The sequence below is a fragment of the Acinonyx jubatus genome, chromosome A1 (genome assembly GCF_027475565.1).
Source record: "Acinonyx jubatus isolate Ajub_Pintada_27869175 chromosome A1, VMU_Ajub_asm_v1.0, whole genome shotgun sequence".
Classification (NCBI taxonomy): Eukaryota; Metazoa; Chordata; class Mammalia; order Carnivora; family Felidae; genus Acinonyx; species Acinonyx jubatus.
This window is the reverse complement of record NC_069380.1, coordinates 14354221-14370212: the sequence shown is the minus strand read 5'-3', so window position 1 is coordinate 14370212 and position 15992 is coordinate 14354221. Positions and strand designations below refer to the sequence as shown.

Genomic DNA, 15992 nt, shown 5'->3' with positions numbered 1-15992 from the left:
CCAGGAGGCTGGTTGAGCGAGCCGGCTGGGCTTACGGTGGCTGACAGATGTCTGACTTGGCGACAGAGTGGAGAGTGACAGGAGCAAGTCTCTCTCGGGTGGCTGTTGGTTGTCCTTTTGGTCTCGAGCACGTAGACGGAGGCTTACGTGCAGTCCCGTCACGCCCTGGGCCTGTGGCCTGTGCCGAAACGGCGTGGAGTGACCGGGTCCCCGGAGCATCACCCCTGCCGCCTGCCCGCCTGGCAGCTGCACCCCTCCTCCAGGTTGCTCGTCCCCTGCCTGTGGCATGCAGGCGTGACATGATAAATTCTAGAACACACGGTTCAAACAAAAACAGCCTTATTCGATAACATTCATGTGATGAGCAGTTATATTCTTCACCATCACCTGCGTTTAGTTCCCTTTAAATAAAACACAGACTAACCCAAAAAGTGGATTATGTGGAAGAAAACAACAGGGCCGTTTCCCTCTGGTCACCATTGCCCCAAATCCCTGCCAGATGGTCAAGCAGAGCAGCTCGTGTATCAGCAAATTACGGAACCTCATTAGGACCCTATTTCATGTTTTTAGATGCCACGGGCCTTTATACAAGGTGATGTTGATTTCTTAAACTTGTATGACAACATAATGAATGCGTGTTGGTGAAGTGTCCAATGAAATGTGAAACAATCGGTGAATTCTTTGCATATTTTATTTTTCTTTTTTTTGATTTCCAACTCACACACATCTGGCATATTTTACATCTTTGCAATAAAACATGGTTACAATAGCTTAAGGAATTTATATATCCAAAATATTTCACCATGATCTCAAGATGAAATGAACTTGTCTTCCAGATGTTCAGTATCCTCCCAATTCTAAGCTACAAACTCAAGATATTGCTTACAGCCTGGTGATGAATAACTTAATCATTACGCTGATTCCCCAGAATTTCAGAATCTCATAAATACAAACAACAATGAAGAAGGAATTCAGTGCTAAAACTTACTAATACAAGGTGGATGACAAATAAGTAATCACATCAATAAATAATGATATGTTTCTGGTGCAAAGTGCCAATACAAAGAACCCATTATCTTGTGTTATCTTTTTAAATAAATGACTGCAAGTGAGTGTAAATTCTGAGAAAATCACATTCCTGTAACATGCCTCATAGCCCTACCGACACAATATGTACATCTATGACGATACAGTCACCAAATATACAAAGAAGAAACATGAATAAAGTGTATATACCCCTGGGTGTATAACTTGATCAGTACAATGTATGGAAAATCATTTGACACCCATCATCTTATATCATAAAAGATGAAGTGCCTTAGGCTAAGAATGTGGCTTTAGGTGAGAATTTCACAAGAACCTAAAAGAATAGCCTCAGTTATTGTTATAATAAAGTCTGGCTTGTTATTAAAGAAACTAAGCTATTCGAGAACCAAAGAGAAAAAAAAATCCAAAAATAGTTAGCATCAGATTCTCCTCCCCTAATGTACACACGCTAAGCCAGCAGGATGAGTCTGGAAGAGATGTCCAGGAGTTGGGAAGTCATTACTATGGAACTAATGGGCGTGACTTCTATTTATACAAGAAAAACCAAGACCTCATCCCTAAGCCCCCTTTCTGCTGTGTCTTCAAATTATGAAGGGTAGGGCTTAATTTTCTGTGTCTAAAGTAGCAAAAATGGCAAATAATGGCTTAGTATCCAAATGCTTTATGAGCAAATTTCACTTAGAAGGGATGAATTTAGATTAAAAAGTGCAAACCATATTTTGGTGAAAATGTCAAAAATTACTGTTTGAGCCCAAATTCAACCCTTTCGTACAAGCTGTGTCCTTGGACGGATCTTTCTGTTTCATAGTCTGAATGCACCTGTTCCATCGAGACATCAGGATTAAAGAACATGCAAGTTGTAACTCCACAATAAAATTAAGAAACGTTTTGTTCTTTATACAAGGTTTTACTTTTACAAAAGTATCCCTTTAAATAAGATGCATCTGATGTACAAAGTATCAAACGTGTTTTTTTTTTTTTTTCTCAGCTTGAAAAGAGGCTGGAAATGGGATGCAGGTTAGGTTCAAAGCTTAAACTTTGTAACAACTGGACACAAGGTTCCTCAGAATTGTCAAAAGTCTCTTGTGAAGCGTCCTACTACCTTTTCTCAATAAACAACAATATATGAAATAATTACCAAAACATCTCCTAATTCATATAATTTACATGATATAAGCTTGCTTGGTAGCAGCTGGTGTTCAGTCGTGAAAAAACACACAAAGTAAAATGGCTGCTGACTACAATGTACAGCTATTGCTGGGTGTGATGGAATGTACAAACGGAGGTCGATGTAGACGAGTTTTTTCCCACCAGAGATATTGCCTTTCCATGCAGCACTTGTGCTCTCAGCTTTAACTTGGCTTTTGGTTCTTCATTTGTCTTCAGTATCTGTTCTGATGCTCATAATGCCACCGGTTAAAATCTATATTAAAAGCTACGATGCTACCAGAAGCCATGCCAGTGATCAGAGTCCTGGAAAAGCAGAGATGGTGGTTAAGAGCGATATGAAATCACTGATGTGGTTGCTGCTTTACGGTAGATGGTATCATGGTCTCTAAGTTCACCAAGTCTTGGTTTTGTGCTCATTGAGAGAGGGTTACAACTTATTCTTGGTTCTCCTGAGAGAAGCTGAATCTATCCTGCTCACACCTGAACTGCCAGACCTGAACTGCTTGCTTAGTTTTTGATCGGACACTTCATCAGATAAATGCTCTGGGTGTGCATCTTCAATGTGTGTACATGGCTTACATGCACGTGTTGCTGTTCTAACTTTCCAGGGACATTATAAAAGGCAAACGGAATTGAAATTAGGGATGAAATTAAAATAGAAATAGAAACTTTGTTAGTATCTTTCTTCACTCCTCTTTGGAGCCCCCTGGCACTACTGTGACCTTGCAGGTGCTCCCATCTACCCCCTCTCCCGGTGCCCACTGAATAAAGCCTTTCCTGCCCCCTCACCCTCAGGAAAAGTTGATCCCTTCCCTCTTCTGTTGGGGTGTCTCCGCTTCCCTCATATACAATTATGATTATCTGGTAGTGCTCAGTCGATGACGGTAGTAGCAGATGTTTGCTACACGAATACATGAACGACTAAGAACGCCAGGGAGAACACTTAAACTACTTAACACAATTTCAAGTACCTTATTTCAAAAACTTTAGAAACACTCATGTATATACACATAATCACACAATAAAGCATTCCCATTTACTCATGAGTATGGACGACAGCATTTTGGAATACTCTAATAATCTTAGCCTGCTTAATTTTGCTTTCTGCAGATCAAATATCCCTTCCCCAAACTGAATCAAATTGCGTTGCTTTTCCTGATGACGTCAGTACCATTTTACTAGATTGTGTGATGCTTTGTTAAACGTGTTATATATGCTTTAATATTTATAACATTTTGAAAACAATATTTTTATAAAGAATACACAGATGGTTGAAAATTTTGGCTAGTAAGCTTTCCTTATTTCTGTTAAATATACAGCAAAAATAAGAGAGAAATTACATACCACATTAAGATTATCGAGTTTAAAAATTTTTAAATGTACGATATTCCAAATATTCTTTTCACTTTATAATAAACCCCAAGGTGAATTTTAGGAAACAGTAAAATCCTGTTGCCAACTGAGGAACCATGGAAAATCAAATTAATTAATTCCCATACCAATTCTTTTTTTTTTTTAATGTTTATTTATTCTTGAGAGAGACAGAGACAGAGTGCGAGCGGGGGAGGGGCAGAGAGAGAGAGGGAGACACAGAACCCGAAGCAGGTTCCAGGCTCTGAGCTGTCAGCACAGAGCCCGACGCAGGGCTCCAACTCACGAGCTGTGAGATCATGACCTGAGCCGGAGTCAGATACTTAACTGATTGAGCCACCCAGGTGCCCCTGTCATTCTTTTTTAAATGTTTATTTATTTTGAGAGAGAGAGCACCCAAGTTCATGAATAGGGGAGGGCAGAGAGAGGGGGAGAGAGATTCCCGAGCAGACTCTGTGCTCAGTGTGAATTCATGAGCCGAAATGAAGAGTCGGATGCCTAACTGACAGGTGCCCTGTTTTGTATCTTTTTAAAACAGGCCAGCTCTGGTCTACACTGAGCCTTCTGCTGGGAACTGCTAGCTACAAGTATGACTCGAGCTGAAACGCACCTCTGCTGAAACACACGTGTCTCCGCTTTCCAGAAGGGAAGCCTGTGGACCCTGAGACTAAGTGAGGATCTTCGAGCAGGGACGTTAGTGGGAACAGTTCTGTTTTGGGCAGTGTCTGATGTGCCTGTTCTCCCTCTGACCCATTCCTTCCTTTCTTCCCCCTGCCTTCTTCTCTTCCTCTGTTTTCATCTTACCAGAATCCTTTCCTAGAGCATTTACTACCCTCCTCAATTTACCCTTTTCTGTGCTAGCCTTTCTTCCATCTGGATGCTGGAGACTTATTCACAGCACATTTCACCCTTGGTAGAAGGTACAGGACTTTCAAGGACAGTTCTCAAGTGATTACATTTCTCCTTCATGTGGCTCACCTCTGGTCATGGGATAAGTCCATTGCTCTAATGCCAGCATCACATCCAGGGTAAATGTACAGCTGCTTGAAGTCACAGGCCTGCCAGACCTCCACCACACCATTGTCCCCTCCGGTCACCAGGTTCTGGCCATCGCTACTCAGGAGAATGGCCTTCAGAAAAGGCAGAAAAGCAGCCATTTCTCTCAGATTTTCCCAGACGGTCAATGGTCATTACTGAAAAGCACTCAATTCAGTTCCCTCATAATTATTTTCTACTTTTAGCCATTTGTCCAAGTTTTCTCAAGTGCAGTCTACAAAATTTCCAATGTGGAATTCATCAGAGTTCTTACATAAACAAAGGATCTTATTAAAACCAATTAAGGTTACAAAATAACAGACGTCCCAAAGAGAATATTATCAATCTAATCCGGGAAGAACTTGAGAATTGAGTAACATGATGTTCTGTTAAGTCTGAATATCAACAATGTCAAGACTTTCAGAACAAATGGCAGAGGCATCATTTCAAAACAGCTTTTAATAATGATAAACCAATAATTACAATTCACTTATGAGCGAAGGGCAATCTGGTACATGTACTTTTGGTCTAGGGTTCTGAAGAGAAGATTCTTTGACAATAAACTCACTTTTAATGTCAGGGGGTGTAGCGCTGCTTATAAAAGAGCCGAAGAAAAATCTCCTTAAGGGTCTGACCCTCATCAAACGAAAGCTGTCATCTCCAAAATCAAATCCACAGAGTTACCTACTTGGGACTAAATGAACTTTGGGTTTGTTCAAAGCATCAATCTACATGAATTTGCCTGCTTTTAAAACCACCACACATTTCTTTATCTGGATACCAGAGAAACTGTATTATGGATCACTTAATGTGAGATAGTCGATCTTCAATCTGATGGCTTCCGTCCCTGTTGAGCACCGAACATGCAGACCTACCCGTGTTGAATCATTGATCTCCATCTGAGCCAAAAGTTTCCCATTAATGCTGAAATTGCTGAATCGTCCTCGTTCATAGTATATGATACAGTGGCCTTCACTCGAGACGGAAATCAAGCGCGGGAACAAGCAGTTCTCTGGTCCTTCAAGGGCTCGCAACAAATCTCCAGTGATGGTGTGGACAAGGCAAGGACCCTCTGCAGAAGGAGGATATCAACGGCCAGAGTCACTCCTAATGACTAGTCACCTATGGGTTCCTACAAACACACTGACCCTACCTGGGTACATACACTCAGATTTGTGGAAGGAGGCAGAAAAGAAAAGAGGTACGCTGGCGGGAGCCAGGCACTGATGTTATATTTAAACAGAACAAACACAGGGAGCTGTGTCTTCTGAGCTGACCTTCTCAACTTTTCATCTAGGGAAATACTTGGTCTTTTTCTACGTGAGATAATATTCTTAAAAAAGGATACAGTCCATAGATAATGTGAGATTAAAACACTGTATGTCCCAAAGTTTTCTCTTCATGCGATTTTAGAAATGTTTCTTCAAAGTTTAGAATTATCCACACAACTGCTAATTGTCTTTAGTTTCATCAGAACTTTAACATTATACCACATAAATACGTTCCTATCATAATGAGTTTCACCTTTTCTACAATTCATACCTAAAATGTAAAAGGCAAAGTCAAGATAATTAATCAAGTGATTCAGACTGTAAAACAAGTGATTCAGAGTGTAAAAACACTTTTTGTCTTTAAATATGAATAGTGAAGTGAGAGAATAAAAATAGTATGGGGGCTGACTTATTTTGCTCCCATTTTTTTTTCCTTCCTCCTGGTAGAAATTGTGTTGATAAGATAAAAATCTCACTAGTCAAGTTCATAAAAATAACTGGTTAATATAGCTTGGTATTACCTGTCTCCCAATCAAAAAAAAAAAAAAACTCATAAAGACAGCTAATGAATTATATTTTTCAACTGACTCCAGTAGGTGGGAATTTTATTAAACAAGTGGCATTGTAAAGCTATACCTAAATTTTTACTAAATAGATGTGCATGATAGAAAAGACAGAAAATTAGAAGGAAAAAGAAGACAGCAATCATCTCTAATATCACCCATCACCTGTACAAAATTAATGTTTTCTTCTATACCTACCATGTGTCTGTATTTTTCTTTTCCTTTTCTTTCCTTTCACTTTACAGGATAGGATAACTACACTTATCGTTACTTATTTTTTAGTTAAAAAGACATTTATTAAAAATATCCTACGTGTCCATAGGGTTATTCACTCTTACATACAAAAGTGAAAAACACTGTCGCTACCTTCAGACATTACATTTATTCTCCACAAAGCGGCCAGGATAAGCTCCTGAAAACCAAATACGATCAACCTTGCTTAAAAATCTCCAGTGAGTTCCCACTACCCTCAAAATAAAAGGAACATCGCAAGTTCTTGTGCCACTGGTCCCCGGCCTGCCAGCCTTCTCTCTAACTCCGCTGAGACAGCATCCACTCAGCCCCTGTGGTTTTCTTGAAGTTTTTCCTGAGCGTTAGGCTTCTTCCTGCCCCAGAGCCTCTCACAGTGAATTGGTGTCTGCTCCAGAATTAGAATCCAGGTTTCCTAACTTTTCTTGAAACAACGCTTCTTTCACCAAAAGTCAAAAACTCCAAGTAATCATGTTTCCTTTCCCATCAACCTCAACACAGTCCCGGGCCTGATGAAGGAAGGGGCTTCTGGAGGGAGGGGGGTCCAAGGCCACGTCTGATAAGCAACCTGACTTCCCTCAGGGCCCCCACGGCATCATGAATATCTTCCCCCATCTTTTATAGGTTATTTTTAATGGCTGCATCATAGGGATGTGTTGCAGTTGAGTTTGCCAGGGTTCTGGCTAGAGTGCTGGTGACCACAAAATACTCCATAAAATTTCATATACATTTGATATTAGTACTAGTAAGTAATAATAAAACAAAATAGTTGCAATGAACCTAGGGATTACATTGTCTATACAGGGCAATGTCTATTTCCTAAAGGAAATAAATCACAAATCATGGTTAACTTGAGAGAATAGTAGTTTTTAAAGACTTAAAACAAAACAAATGCCTTCTGACCTTTAGCACCACTGATAACAAGTCCAAGTTCTGCACAGACAGAAACACAGACAACTTCATGGTCATGGCCTGTGAGGACAGCTCTTGGGGCAGGATAGTCGCCTGCAAGGAAACAGGAGCAGTGGGTTACTACAGACCAATGGCAGAAACGAAGAGCTACACCACTACGTCAAACATTTACAATAATAACCGTGAACATCTATTATGGGCATTTGCTAGCTGTGTAACCATGAGCTGGTTGCTTAACCTCTCTACTGCTTCCTCATCTGTAACCTACTACTTCTGTAAAACTACTACATGGGTTGTTCAGATGCCTAAATAAGTTAACAAATGTGATGTGCTTACGACATTATGGCAGTGGTGACAGCTATTCTTTTATTCCTATTGTTAGGAAACACACCAAGGCTGCCAAGGTATTTATATGCATTATCTCATTTGGTGATGGCAATATTCATAGGAGGTACGTACACTTATTATACTTATTTTATGGCTAGAAACCTAAGGCTCTGCAAGGTTATTCAATCTGCATAAGTTCATACAGCTAGTAAGTGTTGAAGCTGTCTAATTTTGAAACCCATGCCTTTACCCATTTAAACATTTTCCCTAAAATCTCCAACAAAACTGGATGACACGCTTTGATTCTGAGGTGAGAGGTAAGTAGTAAAGAAAAAAAAAAGAGATGATCATCTTAAGTTTCCACTTGACTTAATAAAGTCAAACCTAGCTAAAAGTCCAACGGCATTACGTGCCATAAGCATTTTCACTGCTAAGTGCTTTCACAAACATTAAATGGATGACTTTTAAGTGAAAGGCATTCTCTAAGGAGACTAGGAGCTGGGAGTATAAAGAGGAGGCATAAGGCATACCCTGAAACTCTTGACAACTCATCAAACAACCCTGGCCTTTCCCAGGCTTTCCAGTGGAGGCACTCGACAATGCCAAGTGTGGGGAAGAACAGATTGTGTTCGCAGAGTACAAAAGGGATCAAAAGATCTCCTTAGGAAGAGAATATCAGACTATCTGGTGAGTAACCTGTACAAAGACTGTGTGAGAAGGGTCAGCAAAGTTGAGAGGGCATTATGCCCAACATTGTCGTATGGAGGCAAACCGACTGGAGAAGCCAGTTTGGGACAGAAATGAGGGGTCTCTACAGTCTTGGGTGCAGACATGTGAAGGAAAAGAAAACAACAGAAAGTCACAGAGGCACTGTGGAAGGTGAATGGGTAGGGCTAGGGCTCTGAGTGGTTCTGTTTGGTGGATGGGAAAAGAAAGCCAGTGCTGGTCACCTTGGGCATTTGTGAAGGCCTAAACGATTCACCGAAGTGAAATTCTGCTGAAGGTGGGGCGATCAGAAAGCAGGATGCGAAATACTTAGTAACAATACAATTTGGACTTGAACCACTGAATCAGATTCAACAAATATTTATCAATGCCTTGTAACACCCCAGTATTTCCATTTTTCATTAACATCACACTTATTAATGTGTTACATTGCCCATTTCTTTCTGTCTTAATTTTTAAACAGTTCTAGCTGACTCCTATTGTCTGACATTGGTTTACCTGGCTGTGTTGTTTAGTTTATTCTACAGTATCATCTTAGCAAAGAGTTTATTATATTATTATTATATTTTTATACTTTTTATGTATATTTCATCTTAAGCTATCAGTATTATTGACCATTACTTTTTCTCCTTGAAAAGGCATGTTGGAACTCGGTCGTGTAACTGCAACTCTTCCAGAATTCTTGGTATTTCTCAAACTAGGGTCCCTGTACCCTGAGGTCTGTGGATATTTTCTTGGGAGTATAAAGTTCTATGAAAAATTTTAAATTTCAGGTTTATAATTTGACGATACACACACACACACATATGTTTATTTATTTAAAATTTATTTATTTATCCTGAGAGAGAGAGGGAGAGAGAGAATCCTGAGCAGGCTCTGCACTGTCAGTGTGGAGCCCAACACGAGGCTTGAACCCAGGGAATGTGAGATCATGACCTGAGCCAAAATCTAGAGTCAGATGCTTAACCGACTGAGTCACCCAGGCACACTGATACTCTAAAAATATTTTTTCATCAGTTATAAAGATGAGATCTCTTTTTTGCTGTCTAACATCTATGCTGTGGCAATTTAAAATTTACATATGTTTTAAAACCTAAGATGAACTAATTGATTAAGTCAATGTTTCTCAGACTCGTTTGTGGGGTCCTAGAACACATTTCTCAAAGCCAGAGGTTATTTTCGTTTCATTCTGTTTTTGTTTTTTGGTGTTAATAACAATTTTGTTCTCTTTAAAAGGGATCAGTGTAACAGTCAAGTTTGATAAACACTTCTGTAGATTAATTTTTTTTTCCAGGGTCACAAATTCTTTTCAAGTTGGTAGCTCCCACAAAGTGTCCTGATCTTCCTTTGTTTTTAGAAATAAATAATTCAAAGAAATCAATTACATATAAATATTTATAGCACATGCATGAAATTAAAAGAATGAAATACATTCATTTGTAGTCACCTCCTAGCTTAAGAAATATAGAACATTACTAGTAAGTTTGGTCCTCTCTTTTAGACTGTTTTTTTTTTTTAATTTTTTTTTTCAACGTTTATTTATTTTTGGGACAGAGAGAGACAGAGCATGAACGGGGGAGGGGCAGAGAGAGAGGGAGACACAGAATCGGAAACAGGCTCCGGGCTCTGAGCCATCAGCCCAGAGCCTGACGCGGGGCTCGAACTCATGGACCGCGAGATCGTGACCTGGCTGAAGTCAGACGCTTAACCGACTGCGCCACCCAGGCACCCCATAGACTGTTTATTTTAAAAGTTGTATCTTAAAAGTTCCGTTTATTTTTCTCTTCTGTTCATTCTGCCTCACCCGGTTATTGAGTTTGTGATTTTTTATTTTATTTTATTTTTTACTAAAACATTTTTTTAAACGTTTATTCACTTTTAAGAGGCAGAGAGAGACATAGCATGAGTGAGGGAGGGGCAGAGAGAGAGGGAGACACAGAATCTGAAGCAGGCTCTAGGCTCTGAGCACAGAGCCCGACGGGGGGCTTGAACCCACAAACCGTGAGATCATGACCTAAGCCGAAGTCGGATGCTCAACCCGCTGAGCCACCCAGGTGCCCCTGTGATCTTCTTTTAAATGGTGCTTGAGTTCCTTGCATACTGGCCTGTTTTTCTCTGTAAATCCTATTCTGGATGGCGTGCCCCCCGCCCCTTCCACCCAATTCTTGTCTCTTAGGGAGCCACCCTGTGCTTTGGGGTTGACACTGCTCTGAGAGTTGTCTCCTGGGCTGCCATGCCTGGCCCTCATTGTGGAGGGGGCAGGATGGGGGAAGTGAATGTTCAAGGCCTGGGAATCGTGCCTGCCTCCTGAAAGCCCCTTGTTTGGCACGGATGTGGCCCATGGCACTGAGCAGCCACACTGGTTGTCCAATTCTACGCCCCACTGTGGCCAGAGGGAAGGCAACAACAGGTCTGGGAAAATTCTGGGCGGAAAGAGCGTAACTAAGACACCTTGCCCTGCAAGACACACCACGCTCTTCCCTCTGGTTTGCCAATACCTCCTCCTTCAGACCTACCCATCCTCTGTCTCTCCGGGAACTGCTCGGTTTCATGTGAGCTTTCTCCCATCCATCAGGTTCCATTCTCCTTTTGAGGCATCTCTTTGATGGAGTATGGGAGGAGGGGGATGGTAGCCCCAGAGAGCGTGCCATCGTATTCTAAGTTTATGTACATTGCTATAACGTGTTTCAATATTGGCAAAGTGTCGATTTATATTTGCCAGCAGTCCCAGATTTGTCTGAAACATATTTATAACATTATGCTTCAAAGAGGCCCTGAGTTCCTTGGTAAAACGAGAAGTAACACTTTCTGTGTAATGTCACCCTTAATTTTTCTCTTCTTTTTTAAGGTTTATTTATTTGGAGACAGCGCACATGCATGTGTGCGAGTGGGGAAGAAGGGGCAGAGAGAGGGAGAGAGAGAGGGTCCTAAGCAGACTCCACACTTAGTGTGGAGTCTGAAGTGGAGTTCAACCCCGTGACCCTGGGATCATGACCTGAGCTGAAATCAAGAATGAGAAGTTCGACCGACTGAGCCACCCAGGTGACCCTACCCTTAATTTTTCTAAGTGATTATTTTATCTTGCGAGAGACTGGTCAAATGAAAAATCCTGAAATTATATGCTTAATAAAATTTACATAAAGAATTTTCTAAACTTTTCCCTTATATGCTACAGAAAAAAGTAAAAAGCAACCTACTTCTCTTGCAGGGAATTGAAAAACATGTATAAAACTATTCTTTATGTATATAGTATATTATCTATTAGGAAATAAGGTTTTCAAAAGTTTGCAACTGATTTAGAAAGTTAAAAATTTTTTTTTTCGTGACAATCTCCCCAGATCATTTGAATAAAGTGTGGAACAGAACTATTAGGGGATATTGTTTAGGGCCTCTGAAAGCATTATTTCCCGATTTAAAACAGAGAAAAGTAAATAAAATATTATGCAGGGGGTTTTGAATTGAGAAACCTGCATCAGGGGGAAAAAGCATATTTTCCTGCCAGGGACATTTCACTGCCAGGGACAGATGTCACACACCCCAACAATCATTCAAAATCTTGGGAATATTCTGTCACTGTCACATCACAATTGATGGATGTAGCTGGGGGTGAAAGGGCCCGTGCACAGGGAGGGGGAAGGCGCAGGTGAGCCCCCCCCCCGCCATCCCAGGACCACAACACCATCGCCCTCATCCCCCAGCATTTCCTCAAACAGAAGAGCTCTTGTGTGACGGAATTGCCATGGATCATAAAGAACAAACATGCCGACTTTGACATTGCTTATAGACAAGTATTTGGAAAGTCCAAATACAAAAAGCTTATTATAAACAGATTCCATCTCATTATTAAGCAAAAGCCATTTCAATATTTTCCAAAATGGATGATGAAAACAGTACAAAGTTATTAGATGCTGTTATTCACATGGAACTGACGAGGAGAACTTTTTCAGTGAGATGGTCTCTGCTTTTAGAGAAATGATCAAAGCAAAGATACTCATGGTTCTTATTATTTTAAGCCTTATTTGTGGGGCGACTAGTATGCAGGGGGAAGCTTTGGTCCTTCTGAATCAAGAGCTAAACAAAAACAGCAGAGTTTCTACAATCTATGATCCTCAGCATGGTTCTACTGGAGTCAGAAGGCGAACGTCTTGATGATGTATGACCTGATTTTATCTACAACCTTCGTTAGGTCATGGCAAAAGGTATTTTCGTTCATGTTTATGCCTACGTGAAATAGACGTGAAACCCCAGAAGAGGAATTTTAATCACTAACTGATTTCAAGGTTTATTCAAACAAATTGTTAGGCAATTGTCAGGATCGCTCAGAAGAACTGTGCCCATGAGGAGTCCCTTACGGAGAGTGTCCTCACAGCCACTTGCAGAGGTCTGGCCCAAGTACCAAAAATGGCTGGGCCCACATTTTCCACAGGCCAAAGGGTGACCCACATAAAAGACATCACCTGGGTTGGAAAACATCCCACGATATGGTTTCATTTTATTACATATTCACTGAAAAATAGAAGATAGATATGCGCCTGTTTATTCATTCATTCAAAGTTCTTCTTGTCCTGCAGAGATGACACAGACCACTTCTGAGCCCTGCTGTGGCAGGGCAAATCTCTTCCCTTTAAGTCCTGGCCCTGTATCCAGGTCAAGGCACATTAGTATCCTGCCATTACCTTCCCCAAATAGTCAACAGTATAATCAAAGGGAGTAGAGCTTTGCATAATGCCCAGAGACACCCCCACTGCCTCCTGGTGCAGATCTGAAGCTCTCTGACCAAGACATCGTATTAGTTACTCTTGTGTGTGTGTGTGTGTGTGTGTGTGTGTGTGTGTGCATGTGTTTTAAATATATATTGCTTTTGACCCAAGCCAAAGAGCCTCACAGCCTCAATTCCAGGAAAGGAAAGGAAAGGAAAGGAGAGGAGAGGAGAGGAGAGGAGAGGGGAGGAGAGGAGAGGGAGGGGAGGGGAGGGGAGGGGAGGGGAGGAGAGGCGAGACGAGACAAGGCAAGGCAAGGCAGAGACCAAGTGGCAAGTCAGTCCCCTTCTTAGTCACAAACCCTACAAAGTGTCCCAATGGTAGGCTAAGGGGATAGGAGGCTGAGAAAAGGAAGTTACACTATGGACATCAGTTTTGAAAGTCCTAGGAGTTAGAGATTGTTCACATATAACTCTTGCCTCTAATACATTTAATAAGCCCTAGATAAGGTCCCTTGCTCTGAGAAGTGCGGCAAAGATACACAGATGTTAAAAATCTCTGGACCGTTCTTTGTGCACGCTTTCGCCTGGTACAATACCACTGGTTAGTGGTGGTCATGGAGCTGGGCACCAGGGTAGCCATATTCAAAGAAGGCTGGATGCAAACAAAGAGAGGGATACGATTTGGCAGATGTTTAGTGACAGGTTGTGGCTGGCAGGAGGGTCAGTGTCCAGAGCTGAAGCTCACACAATGGGAGCCCAGGGAAGGGATGTGTGCACAGCTGGAGTCTCCTTTTCAATGGGCTTCTCGTTTCAGTCTGCATAATGCTTATATATGAGCTAAAAGACTTGTTTTTAAAAAGTGAAATTGAAAAGGCATACTAACGTCTTATGTATATTACTCAATGAATATTTGTAGATGGGATTTGAAAAGATGAGCAGTAAATTCTCTTCCAAAGTTTCCTATTGCTGTGATTTTTAAAAATGTCATATGTATGTATCGGCAAACTCTCTACAGAGCACCTCATATGTGGTATAAACACTAAAACCACACAATTTGAAAGCAAATTGGATTTAGAGCTGAGGTCCCAGTGTATTTTAAGTGTCTGTTGAAGAGACAACAATGTTGACTTGCCCCTCTTGTGACTATCTTGTTGGAAGCTACGGCACGTAATGAGAAATGTCAAGTCCCAAGATCAATGAAATTTTGGGCTCCAGGGATTCAACAGGAATAGCATTGATCCTTTTAAAGAACACCAGTCAGAGATGGGTTGTAATATATTGCAAAGAGGGGCTCGGGAGGATAAGCGGCCAAGTCCAAGATACCTACCTGACAAAAAATTCAATCAGCTTTTAGCACAAATTGCCTGCTCTGCTCTCCTTTCTTTCATGCAGTAGGCTGCTTCCAATTAAAGTGCGCAAATTAATTTTTATCACTTCCAAATTAGTTTCAGAATTTGTGCAAAAGAGTGTTTCAGATGAAAGCATCTGTCCCTCACATCTCTGCAATTCGTTATCTAGTCAGGGACCTATTCAAATCTCCAAGAAAATTTTCTATGTTCAAAGTCACAAGTTGGCAAGAATAACACTAGATATTAGTATTATAAAATATATTAATAAAACAACCATAATTCAACTGTAACCTATGTTACGCAGCATCTGTCTATTTCTTTTATGGTCTGAAACTCTTTGTAATAATCTGTGTACAAATTTTCATGGTCTTTGTGGAAAACTCATTCAAACTATGAAAATAATTAGGAGAAGACTATTTCTGAGACGTCTGAATTAGTCACGATAATATATTTGACAAAATGAAACCATAAAACTCTTTCTGCACCTACCTAAGAAATCCACAAACATTAGAAATATTTTCTCTGTGGTAGCAACAGAGCCACCCATTGAAAAAGAATAAAGACAATGTGAAAGAGACATAAATATATTAGAGAGCTACTTGAATTAATCTTGAGAAAGTGAGTAAATGGATCCTATCATTTTATGTTGTGCTGAATATACATCTGATTCGGCCTCTGGCATACAAAGCAATTCAGTGTCCTTACCACGACCAATCCCGGGATTCTAACAGCTACTGGGATATTATGTTTCACACTAGGACTTCCCCCTTCAAGTCTAGGTTAATATATACAACCCTCAAAACCGAAGGGCATTGTGTCACACACTTTAATATGAATTTAGACATAACGAGCTTTTTCGTCTTGAGTAGCAATGCATTATAAGATAGAAAACACATACGGCCTGGTTCTCTGACCTGTGAATTGGTGGCTAGAATAGATTAAACTGGGACAGAAGCAAAAAAATCCTTTCCTCTCATGCTGTGAGTTTTCTGATGGCAAGGACTATGTTTATGTCAACACCCACGGCTGATCCCTGATGTGACCGTCAGTTCAGTGTGTGCAGAGGCTGCCTTTACAAACAGTGGCTGGACCGATATATGTGGTCTCTCTAGTCATGCATATATGTGCTGCTAAGTTGGCTGTTTTAAAGATTAGGTAAAGTCATAAATCGGTCAAGTCAATCAAGTACAAAATATGACCAATTATTAATCTTTTTTTACTATTACAATTATTCATAGGGTAAGAAGCTGATACTAGTTTTTACATAATT

The 15992-nt window shown here is 40.6% G+C and overlaps 1 protein-coding gene across 11 annotated transcripts in view; it reads right to left on the bottom strand.

Moving 5' to 3' along the window:
* Positions 1–673: 673 nt before the first annotated feature.
* The window catches only part of NBEA (neurobeachin), a 676718-nt gene continuing 661399 nt past the window's right edge, over positions 674–15992 (bottom strand). For all 11 annotated transcript variants that reach the window (XM_053214308.1, XM_053214315.1, XM_053214324.1 and 8 more), the window contains 4 exons: positions 7610–7711; positions 5499–5695; positions 4567–4718; positions 674–2520 (listed from right to left, as the gene is read on the bottom strand). In XM_053214308.1, the coding sequence (XP_053070283.1) occupies positions 2430–2520; positions 4567–4718; positions 5499–5695; positions 7610–7711 (542 nt within the window). In that variant the 3' untranslated portion in view covers positions 674–2429. The remainder of the gene's footprint in view (positions 2521–4566; positions 4719–5498; positions 5696–7609; positions 7712–15992) is intronic.